Below are 12,302 nucleotides of genomic sequence, written 5' to 3'. Positions count from 1 at the left end.
GCAGTTCCCAGCCAATTGGAGCTGCAAAGGAAATGCTTGGGGCGGGGGCAGAGTTCGGAGCCCCCTGGCTGCCCCTACGTGTAGGAGCCAGAGAATGGACATGCCGCTGCTTCCAGGAGGTGCATGGAACCACAGCACATGCGGAGTGGGACAAGCCCCTGACCCCGCTCCCTAGTTGGAGCGCCGGAGCAGGGAAAGCCCTGGACCCTGGTCCCTAGCGGGAGCTTGAGGACCAGATTAAAATGTCTGAAGGGCCGGATGTGGCTCCCAGGCCATAGTTTGCCCACCCCTGTCTTAGAGAAGCACCTAAGACAGAGCAGTGTTGGGCTGGGTCAGCAGAGGCTGGGAGGCTCAAGGCTGACAACTGCCAGACTGGGGCCCTGACACAACGGCGCAGAGAAGGTGCTGGGACTACAGGGAAGTGGCCCAGGGAAGTAGGCAGTAAGGGAGGGTTTGAGGAGGGCAGTAAGTGGCTGCTGCTAGAGGGTCCCTGGGTTGGGGCCCAGAGTAGCGAGCAGGCCTGGCCCACCCCTTTTCCCCCCCCCCATTTGCCAGTGATGAGAGTGGCTAAGCCAGACTGCAGTTAGTCCTTGGAGGAAGAGGCTAGACTGAGGACTGCAGCGAGCCATTGAGGCGAGTGATAGAGCCAGAAGCTGCCGGTCCCCTGGAAGTGGGGGGAGAGCCAGCGGAGCAGGCACAGCCAGAGGGCAGTGTCCAGAAGCAGATGCCGCGGTCCGGGAGTGATGTGGGTCTGACTGTGAGGACGATGGAGACTGAGAGAGTAACGGTTGGCGACACACCACTAGCGACGGTGCATCGCTGAAAGAGCTAATTCCCAAACCAACCAGCAGGAGGCTGGAATGAGACATCTGCTAACCCTCCGCGGCTCTTCCAGCTTGAACTGGAGAGCCTGTCTTCTGTTGTTCCCCGTTTTTTTTTTCTTCTTTCTCCGTGTGAATTCAGGGCCTGTCCACAGAGCGCGAAGCCAGGTTTTCATGAGCTCAGCTCTCATTTAGGCCGTAATAAGAGTGAGCTTATCCAAAGCGCCCAGCAGTTGGCAGCTCCCGCTGTGCCATTGGCGGGTGGGTTTTCAGAAGCTCCCAGCATCCAACAGGATGAGCTCTTTTGAAGATCTAACCACTTATTTTGAGACCCAAAGAGGAGCTGAGTTCTTTTGAAAATTCTGCTCCATCCTGTGAGGTGACAAGGTCTCTTGTCTCCTGTTGATGGGAAGGCTGTCTCCTGATGATGGAAAGGTTGGAGGGAAGGCTGTCTCAAAATGCTGGGCCTTGCCTTTTGCTCTGAAGGCAACAAGACTCTCAGCCATCCAGCCGTCTTGACCTTTCCCAGGAATGAGCCCCATATCTGTGGGGTCGTCATTGTGAAAGCCCCTGCTCCTGCACACAGGTGAGTCGCTCTCGAGCTCTGCTGTTCCAGTGTGATGCGACTGTCGTGACAGGTGACAGTCATGGAGGGCGAGGCTGTCCCTCAGGTAACTGGGCTGGCCCAATCTCAGCTTGCAAAGATGGGAACCACCATTCCTTTTACACAGGCTGTCAAACGGCTATCGGAGGGGAACAACTTCCGGGCACTGCAGATCTGAGGTGGTTTCTGACCATCAGCTTAGGAGTCAAACCCTTTATGTTCCAGTTCTGCTAGATAGGCTGGTGTTGGTTTTGATGGTGGAAATACCTTAAAATCATACCTGGCAGATTGAAGGAAATGACTCTTACAACATCTTGTGTTGCCACTTATTTAGTTATTAGTTGATGATGGTCTTGTTCCCTGGTAGAACAGGAGACTTTCCTGACCTGCATTGTAAGTTATGGGCTGGGAGCTCAGAGCCTGTGCATGGGAACTTTTGCATTATTTTAAATGGAAATAAATAATAACATGATCATCCCCAAGGGCAAATTCACCCTGCTCCACTGTTGTGACTCTGTTACTATTGCATCGGGGCCATCAGTTTACAAAATATCTCCATCTCGCAAGCCAGCATCGTCACCTTGCAATGCCATGCTGTAACACAAGATCCTTAGAGATGTTTCAGGGACACTTTTGATGTCCTGCTAGCAAAGTTACTGGATGGCCTGCTCAAAATCAGGACAGTCCTATGTGAATCCGGACCGCTGACTGCCCGATTATGAGTGGAATACTGTGCTCCACCGTGGTCATTGTATTAGGAGAAGGTCATCATAGAAATTGAGAAGCTACTGCAAAGGGCAAAGAGAATGTGTCAAGGATTCCAGGGTCTTGGGTATTGACTAGGATGTTATGTCCTTTGGAAAGGAAGAGATGCAAAAGGGCAACTCGGTGAGTTATTCAAAATCCCAAAGGGACAGGATTGAGAGAAGCGATGTGGCTGTTTGAAGTGAAGGGAAGGCCAAGAGCTCAAGGAGCTAGAGGTGAGATGCCTTTAGAGAGCATCGTTTATAGATTACAGACATTGCCCAGCACAGCAGCAGGATGAATAGCTTTTAGACAGAGCTAGAAGAGTGTTTGTAAGGCAAAGGTATTGTGGGATCCAACTGCTAAGCCCAACTGGTGGGAAATGAAGGAGATGGGCTCTTCCTCTAGACCAGGGGTAGGCAACCTATGGCACGTGTGCCGAAGGCGGCACACGAGCTGATTTTCAGTAGCACTCTCACTGCCTGGGTTCTGGCCACCGGTCTGGGGGGCTCTGCATTTTAATTTAATTTTAAATGAAGCTTCTTAAACATTTAAAAAACCTTATTTACTTTACATACTACAATAGTTTAGTTAGGGGGAAGGGATAGCTCAGTGGTTTGAGCATTGGCCTGCTAAACCCAGGGTTGGGAGCTCAATCCTTGAGGGGGCCACTTAGGGATCTGGGGCAAAAATCAGTACTTGGTCCTGCTAATGAAGGCAGGGGGCTGGACTCGATGACCTTTCAGGGTCCCTTCCAGTTCTATGAGATAGCTGTATATCTCCATGACTTATAGAAAGAGACCTTCTAAAAACGTTAAAATGTATTACTGGCACATGAAACCTTAAATTAGAATGAATAAATGAAGACTCGGCACACTACTTCTGAAAGGTTGCCAACCCCTGCTCTAGACTTTTATGTGCCCTCCATTATGTCCCACATCTGCCAAGAAGCCCCAGCTCCTGTTGCCAGTGACCTTGCTGGATTTCAGTGCTAAATTCACACGCTGCCTCCAGGTGTAGGCAGAAGCAGTCAGGTCCCAACCCTCCCTTGTCCCATGCCGCTCTGGGTGTTGCAAACCTGGCTTGTCTCTACCCTCTTTACACTGATGATGTTGTTCAGAGTCCTATATGTACACAAAATCTGGATCCAGTCCCAGAACAAGCAGATAGCTGCTCCCCAGCCAGCCCTTCGCACGCACTACTCTCTCCCCCACTGCTAACAGGGATTAGAGCATCTTGAATCCCGCTGGGATACTTAGTTCCACCTCTCTCCGTGTCTTGTTCTCACTCGGCAGGTAGAAGCCAGATGCGCTCTGCCAATCCTGAAGCACACTGCCAGGATTTGTTTGGCTTTGCAGGAAGCTGGGCACAGCTGCTGTCTTTGCTGGGTAGAAGCCAAGGAGGCTGGAGAGCCTTTCTTCCTCTCCTTCTCGTGTGTCGCGTCTCTTCTCCTTCTCTCTCTGTCATCCACCCACCCACCCCCATGTATGTGTGGTGAACCAGGACAGTGGGCTCAATTGCTTTTGCCCAGAACAGCAGCCACCTGCACTTGCAATGCTCTAGACCACTCTCAACCCTGCCTAGATTCTTTTGCAGCTCGCTCCCAGCTCCAGCACAAAGGAGAGGTAGAGGTGAGGGAAAGCAGGAAGAACAGGGGTTAATAGGCATCAGGGTCTAATCGTCTCCTCAGATCTAAGCGCACCCCCACACGTGAAGTCAGTAGATGTTGAAGGAGGGCCCGATCGGGTGCTGGAGAAGGTACATTAGTTCAGCACATTCTTGCCCTTCTGGGTGATAGGGAGAGCTGTCTGGTGTTTGGGCACCTCTTTGATGGAGCCCACGCTCTTCTCAGTTCCCTGTTCCAGATTAGGACTTTCTACACCTGATCTTGAGGGACACTTACTATGTCTGCTCAGCATCTAATACGGATCTCCCTTCCAGGTGGGATTTTCAGGCGTCTCAGCACCCAGCAGCTTGCATAGAGAACATGCGCACACAGACAGCAGGAGCTGCTGGGTGGGGAGGTCTTTTGACAATCTGGCCTCATATTTTCAGAGCGCAGCAGCAGCAAGAAAAGCTCGCTGCCTTTCTTTTCAATCGAGAAGTTTCATTTGAAGATTTCCCCCCGGGTATATTGGGCTGTTTCACCCCATGCAGTGTTATTCAATAGAAACTTTCCTTGAAAAGAAAGACACTTCACCTAATTCACTTGTTAGTGGAGATTGTCCAGCTTCCGAGGACATGAGCCCATTGCCTCATATCAGCCTGCAGCTCATTTCTGCTGTTTGATCCAGGAGCTTTTGGAGGAACTATACTGCACATTGCTGCAGGAGTGGAATTGATCTTAAATAGGTCTTTTAAATCATTGCTGTCGTATGCTATTCCCAGGCCTGGAACAATTCATGGCGTCACAGCACCACCTAGTGGTCTCTTTGCTGTAGGTTGTTCTAGCTGTTGAATATATTGCAACACTGTAGGTATAGGTGCACTTGGTTAATAGCAAGCAGAGACCATTCAGAGTATCTCGAGCTATTTTGATATCATAGGGACTCTGCAAAACACTGCGTTAAGAAGCAATTCTGCTTCCCTCACTAAAGCGGTCTCATATAAATCAAAGTGATGTCAGTCAGCAATTTTAATCATGATTTAAATCAACATGCAGGAGCCCTTGATCTAAATCAGCCATTTTAATCTTGTTTTGCATTCATACTTTTTAGTTGGTAACCATTAAAAAATGTTTATTCACAATGAAATACAGCCTTTTCATCAAATGGGGTCTTTGCTAACCAGGAGAATACACTATATCTATACACATTTATTCATTCAGATTCTTATTTGTTATCTATTTTTTTATGTTGGAAAATGGTGAATGGCACATTGCTTATTTACTTAATTTTTTACTTTATATTTGTGTCAAGACTCATGTGGCTGGAAATTGGATTTCAATTAAAAATGCACAAAACAGCATTTAAAATTAGTTTGTTATTGGTTAAATAAACCTACCTTAAAGTGTGCTGGATACATAAGAGAAAAGTAATTATCAAAATCTATTTTGTATTTAAAACCAAGTGAAGTAAGTATTATCGGTAGTTAGTGAATTGAATTGATGTGGTTTTGTCCGAGTGCTAGTCCCTATGTGTATTCCACCCGTGGGCACGCATCCACCCCATGCACCTGAGACTGGAAAATCATGCAAGTAATGTCCGTTAGTCCACACCTCTGCCCTGGAGCTCCTCGTGGTCAGCACTGAGGAGGGGATAAGGAGAGGTGTGAGCTGACTCTCTCCCCAGTTTTTTCTTACCACCACATGGCTTGATTCAGAATCCTCTGTGTCTGTAGCTATCTTTGCATTGTCTCTCTTATCTGTAAACATAATTGTATATAGTTCTTAGTGTTTTTAGTAGTCTGTCTATAGTTAGTGTAGACTAGTTTTTCCCTGCCCTGAGACTCTCTCTGTTTCCCCCCTCGGGGGACTGTGCCCAGAGTTCTGGATTTAAGAACTGTCTCCTGTCCTCCCTCCATCTCGGTCAGCAGTGACCACCAGCACTATCTTTACTGCTCTGAGGAGGCTCATATCTCCTCCAAGTGAAATATCTGCTTCTCCTTCCCTCCCCGGACCTGAGAGGGACAACAGCTCTATCTGAGGAAGTACCTGATGGACAAAGCTAGGAGACTCCAGTCGTATCCAGGCCCTTGAGCAGCGCTCCTCCGAGCACTAGCTTCAGGGCAGAGGCCAGATCTAATAAAGCCAAAGACCCATTGTCTTGGGTTCTCATGAGAGTAGGGGATGCTCTCACAGACACAAGAACAGATCCCCTTCCGGATTTGCTCCCAAGAGAAAGGGTCCCTCCCCAACTCCATCCAAATCTGGTGAGTCCTCATATTCCAGTCCTAAAGACCTAGGCCCATGCAAGCCACCCAATCACGAGGGTAAGGCACTCCGGAGCAAGAAACCAAAGGTATCAACTCCGGTACCAGTTAGTAAACTGAAGAATCAGTATCTGCCAGCACCGACAAAGAGCTCCAGGCAGAACTCTTCTCCCTTAAACAGTACGAGCCCGATCCTGTAAGTACCTGCTAACCACTAAGCCCATGGATACACCAGATCCAACAATACCAATTACCAGGACCAGGGTAGATTGAGATTTATACCTTCCTGGAGGATATCTTCACTCTTCTGTACCCACAATCTCCTCTGCTTTCAGGTCCAGTCCTTCTGAGGAATGTTTCAACACCAGAAGTGGAATCCACCTCAGGGAAAGATTGCTGCTTCCCTACTCCATCCACAAGCAAGCAGCGACAGTACTACCATGGAACTAGATTCTACCTTTTCCTCAATCTAATGTTCAGGATGAACCATCACCTCCATAAATGAAGGTTAGCCTGGACAGGGCTTCTAGACTTTTCTGGACTCATCCTCCAACCAGACAAAGACAACTGGGACCTGATGCCTTCGGGTCCTCCCAGCCAGCCTTCACAATATACTGGCCCTGTTGGGGTCCATGGGATATGCATGGCACCCTGCATCTGTGTGAGAGTCTCACAAGCCCTCTTCCCCCAGACAATAGCAACAGGCTCTGCCGGAGTATACAGAGGAGAAAGATGTTGAGAGCCAGATCCACTGGTATCAGCGTTACTCGGGTGTGTATCATCATCCTCACCCAATGGGCAATTGCGCCATCTTTGCCATCCCCACCTGGTGACCAGAGACAATACAAGAACTCTTGCAGATGGTGACATCTGAACCTCAGATCCCATTTGAGGAAGTTAATGGCATGCAGCATACACTCTTGGACATCCTACAGCCCAGTGGACCCAATCAGGTAGCTCTGCCAGGCTTTCATCGAACCAGCCAGGGTGGTATGGCACACGCTTGCGTCATGCATCTGTATTCCCAAAGTAGCTGAGAGATGATACTTTGTCCCTGAAAAGGGGCAGAATTTTTGTTCACCCACCCTGCCCCCAACTTCCTAGTAGCACAAGCAGTTGTAGAAAGATCTGGGCAACCACACTCCAAGACCACATCTGTGGACAAGGGCACTAAACACCTTGAACTTCCGGGGAGAAAAGCGGTCATATCCACCAGTGTTCAGTTTAGAATCATTAATTTCCAGGCCCTGTTAGCTAAGTATGATTTTATGAACTACTTCATATTCTTGGAGTTTAAAGATACACGCCTTCAGGAGGAAAGGGCCCAATTCCCAAACCTTTGTTGACAAGGGTAGACTCATGGCAACAATTTGACTCCATGCTGCGGTTGACGTGGCCGATACCACATCTAGAGCAACCACAGTAGTATTGTGGAGTGAATCATGGCTTCTCTGTTCAGGGTTCAAGGTTCAGAACAACATCAAGCATTTACCCTTTGACCCAGCTAATCTCTTTATTGAAAAGACAGTCAATTCTTTGCACTAGTTATGACTCCAGGTCAACCCTCTACTCCATAGGCATTTATACTCAGGCCACAAAGAAGAAACATCATAAACAGGTGTCTATATCAATGCCTCTTCTACAACCTTTCTACCGCTAACGACCATATGCACCACCACGTAATTATCAGACATTGCAAAGACCAAGGTATGCAGCTCCATCCACCTCAACGTCAGCCACCCAATCTCATCCACCGGCTAAAGGTCACTTTTGACAGGACGTTCAAGAGTTGCCGGCCATCATTGACACCATCCTCATCTATTTCCCAAACCTTTGGTGGCTGCCTAGTGTTCATTTGTAAAGGTGCCAACTTGGGGTTGCATCCATCCCTTCACGAAGTGCAAGCCACTTCTGAAATTGCAGCCTTTGGAATGGCAGCATTATGGTAATCTATATCGCCTGCATCTTTGCACCTCCCAACGACTGCTTGCCAGTCACCCACATTTGGAGTACACATAGGGACCAGCTCACAAAGAAGAAGAGGAGGTTACTTACCTATAATTAGATGCTCTTCAAGATGTGTGGTCTCTCTCTGTATTCCACTACCCTCCCGCTTTCCCTTCTGCTTCAGATCATGATTGAATTAATGATTGAGAAGGAATGGTCTGAAAGATTTTAGAATTAGTAGATCTCATCTTCTTGTACTTTGTTTTTAGTTATTGCTTGGATATAGAAAACAAGCTTTCCTGATTTTTCAACTGCCAGTTTCTCAACTTTGACTGAAGTAGTCATTGAACTGAACCAGTTGAATAAGTTGAAATGAAGAAAATATTCTTGCTGCAGAAGAGGCTACTGCTATCAAAAGCTGGTTTAGCCCTTCAGCAAACTGGTTCCAGGTGCTTAGCCAGTGACAGCTACCAGTTCAGTGATTTGACTTTCTTTAAACTTCAGCAGCAAATACAGACTGCTTAATATTATTTATTAATTTGAATGGTTTGAATACATTATAGCAAGTTTAAGCCTTCACATAGATTGTCAATTTCAAATTTAATTTTAAATAGGTTTATTTTTTTAAAAAAATATTTGAATTAAATAATCTTAACTTTAAATCATCTTTTAAATTTAAAATAAAAAAAAATCTGATTTTTATTTATATATTTATTTATTTTGAATAAGTGATTTTTATCCACCTTTCCAACAAGTGTCAAAACTAGATTTCCGAGAGAGAACAAGGAGAGAGGTTTTTGGGGAGGAAAATAAAATGGTTCTTATAACTATTGCAGTGCTCCTTTTTGGCTATTAATAAAAACGGGACTTGCATACAATGTTAACTACTTAATAATTAGGCTTGGCAGGATTAGATTTTTTTCAGTGAATATTGATTTCACCATATAAACACAAACTGATGAAAAAACATCTCCATCAATGATGATAGAAATGTACAAATAGGCAAAGTAAGTACTTACTAGAGTTTGTTTGAAGGATAGTTACTTTGTATATTTTGACATTTGATGTTGACAGTTTGTGTTTTTTAACAGTTGTAAAGCTAACTTTTTGAATCGCAACTTCTGTCATTAAATAAATATTATCTAACCCCCCATAATTGCTTGCAACTGTGAACATTTAAATTAATACAAATAGAAAAAATGCTTAAAACTCATAATTTTGCATAACTGTGAAAATTGAAATAGATAAACATTTAAAAAATTGATCATGGGCTCTTCAGGCTAGAAGACAAAGCTATAATGAGATCCAACGGCTGGAAGTTCAAGCTAGAAGAATTCAGGCTGAAAAGTCAGTGCCCGTTTTTTACAATTAGGGTAATTAGCCACTAGAACAGCTTACCAAGGGTTGTGGTGGATTTGTCCATCACTAGCAATTTTTCAATCAAGGTTGGATTCTCCCCACCCCTCCTTCTCCCAAAAGACATGCTCTGGTTCAAACATGAATGAATTCTGGGAAGTCTGTATTATTTACTCTGACCTCCTGGAGGATCACAGCGGTCCCCTCTGGCTGTAGCATCTTTGAAACTATGAATCCTGCCAAACCTATTAATAATAATAATGCTTTGTGATGTTTTCCACTCCTAGATTCCAAAGTGCTTTACAAAGGTTGGTCAGCGTCATTATCCCCCATTTTACAGATGGGGGAACTGAGGTCCAGAGAGGTTCATGCCAGAATTTCCAAAGGAGGGGCCTGATCCAAAGTTCCTTTTCTTTAAATTCAGTGGGCTTTGGATCAGGTCTTCCTAGTTGTCTTACATAAAAGCCTAAAGTGAAATGCATGATGTGGAGACTCTGTGCTACACTGCCCTCTAGTGGGTGGAATGAGAGCTGATGAAATGCTTGCTTTGAATTTATAAAGCTCCCCCCCTCCAAAAAAGTTGTAATGTTTTAAATTGAAAAACATCTATTCTTTTCACTCTGTTCTTACCCACAAAGGGCTAAAAGGATTTCCCTTAAACCTAACAAGAATTACTCCTGGGCTTGAGACCAAGCATGGAACGTTTCACCCCAAAAGGAGGATTTTTAAGGAAGTTCTCAGGATGTAAAAGCAGGTCCAAGTGGAAGCCAGAATAAACCTTTACTCTTACTATGCCCCCCTGACCCATCTGCAGGAGAGAGGCTCCCTCCAGTGGAGATTTCAGTCACTGCAGATGGAATTCAGTCCACTTGCAAATAGCCTGGGGACTCAGGCTCTGCGTGTGAGCAGCGTGGAGGGCAGCCGGAGAAGCAAACCCGCAGCCGGAGGCCAGGATGTGGGGAAATGGAAGCACAGAGACGTTTAGGTCACTTGCCAGTGACAGAACAGGGAAAGGAACTCAGAGGTCATGATGCCTGGTCCCTGGTTTAATCACCAGGCAGTATTTCCTGACTATGAAGTGAAGTGTGGCCATCTATGGTACTGGAAGAGCCATGGGCTGTAGAGGGAGAACAAGTGAGGGCATTATGGGTTGGCCTGATTTCCCATTCCCTCTCTTTCTCTCATTTCACAGGCAATTCCCCCTCTGACGAGTCCGAGGAGCGAGAGCGGGACCCCAAGGTTCTCACCTTCCCCGAATACATCACCAGCCTGTCGGAGTCGGGCACCAAGCGGATGGCAGCTGGGGTCCGCATGGAGTGCCAGAGCAGAGGCCGCTGCCCCTCCTCATGCCCGCTTTGCCATGTGACTTCAAGCCCAGACACGCCAGCCGAGCCAATTCTGCTGGAGGTCACCAAAGCAGCGCCCATCTATGAGCTGGTCACCAACAACCAAACCCAGAGGGTGAGGAGCCAGTTGCTGAGAGAGGGGTAGAATGTGGCAGGGTTGTGATTGGCTGAGCTGAGGTTATTAGCAGCGAATGACTCTGGCAGACCTGGAATGACAAACAGCCCTTGTGTGGCGTGGCTGGCTGGCAGCATTGCCACTTGCCTTTCCACCTCTCCTTATTGAGCCAGCCTGGTGTTTGCCACGTGGAGCACGTAAGTACAGCTTAAAGGGGTGTAGCACATGGTGAGGAACTGCCAGAGAGCGTCCCAGAGACAGGCATCTGCCTTGGCGGGGCTGTGTGAGGTCACCATAGTGACCAGGCACTTGGCACGCTGCCATCCAGCTTATCAGGTCAGAGCACCAGCCACCATTCAGCATGCGCGGGAGTAAACAGACCCAGGCCTGGTTCAGCAATTACCACTTGAAACCAGCTGCAGATGGGTGAAGGCTGAACGCCTCTGCCCCACCCCATGAATGGCCCCCATCCCTTTTGACTTCTCTCTGTGTCCCCTCTTTGCCAGGAGGTCTCAGAGCTCCCAGCTGCTGGCAGTGCGCTTAGGGCTGTGTGGGGAGCGGCATGCACAGAAAGTTACAGGGTTTCAGATGCCAGCGGCACAGCGGGTGATGAGGGTGGGGTGCCGTTCCTGCTTGCCTGGCCCTAACCCTCCTTCTCTATCTCAGCTGTTGCAGGAGGCCACCATGAGCACCCTGTGGTGTTCCGGGAGTGGGGATGTCATTGAAGACTGGTGCCGGTGCGACTCGAGTGCTTTTGGCGCCGACGGGCTCCCAACCTGTGCACCCCTCCCACACCCGGTGTACGTCTCTCCCACGCTGATTTCACCCCCCTCCGCAGAGATTATTCCTCTTGAAGGGGACTTCGGTGCTGGTGCAAGGTGCCGGAGCCAGAGGCCCAGAACCAGTGTGTAGCTGGAAGCCAGGTGGCGGCAGCAGCTCAAGCTTCCCCCGCTCCACCCTGTAGAAGGCCTTGATCCCTGACCCTGAGTGACGAGTTTCTGGCGTGCGGGGGAGTTGTGTGGCATAAAGGTTTCAGCAGCACTCGCTTGAAACCAGCTGCCTTCCCCAGGCAGGGCTGGGCAGTCTCAGAAATCAGTGGGACGTCTGCACAAATGGAAACTACACCAGGCTTGACTTGTGCTGCAGCTTTCCTCCCCAGTGCAGGAGCAACTTAGGCACAGGATGGGCTGGATGAGGAGGGGAAGCAGCTGTCCCTGACCTCTGTGCACTGGCTATTCTGGGCTGCCGGCAGCCATGCAAGGCTCCCACCGGTCACCTTTGCCCCCCACCCTACGGATCGTGTCTTCACAGCCCTGCTTCCTGGGAGGCACAGGGCATAACCCAGCCTGTGAGGACAGTGAGTCTCCAGTAGCTCAGAGGGAGCAATGGGTGGAGCCAGCCCCACACTGAAGAGGGTTGGGAAGAAAAGAATGGCACTGTTAGGGGCAGGCGGGAGCTGCCTATTCACAGGGTCTGACCCTCCTTGGTTTTCCCTTTTC

At 48.1% G+C, this 12,302-nt stretch overlaps 1 protein-coding gene and 1 long non-coding RNA gene across 5 annotated transcripts in view; one reads left to right on the top strand and one right to left on the bottom strand.

The window, feature by feature from the left end:
* The window catches only part of ASTN1 (astrotactin 1), a 202,717-nt gene that overhangs the window by 171,137 nt on the left and 19,278 nt on the right, over positions 1 to 12,302 (top strand). For all 3 annotated transcript variants that reach the window (XM_034778724.1, XM_034778723.1, XM_034778726.1), the window contains exons 17-18: positions 10,535 to 10,803; positions 11,470 to 11,603. In XM_034778724.1, the coding sequence (XP_034634615.1) occupies positions 10,535 to 10,803; positions 11,470 to 11,603 (403 nt within the window). The remainder of the gene's footprint in view (positions 1 to 10,534; positions 10,804 to 11,469; positions 11,604 to 12,302) is intronic.
* Positions 1 to 12,302, bottom strand: part of LOC117881445 — an 80,362-nt gene that overhangs the window by 56,203 nt on the left and 11,857 nt on the right. The gene's annotated exons all lie outside the window — the stretch shown is intronic.

Source organism: Trachemys scripta, chromosome 8 (assembly GCF_013100865.1).
Source record: "Trachemys scripta elegans isolate TJP31775 chromosome 8, CAS_Tse_1.0, whole genome shotgun sequence".
Taxonomy (NCBI): domain Eukaryota; kingdom Metazoa; phylum Chordata; order Testudines; family Emydidae; genus Trachemys; species Trachemys scripta.
Note: the sequence above shows the minus strand (reverse complement) of the source record. Positions and strands in the feature narration are given on the sequence as shown.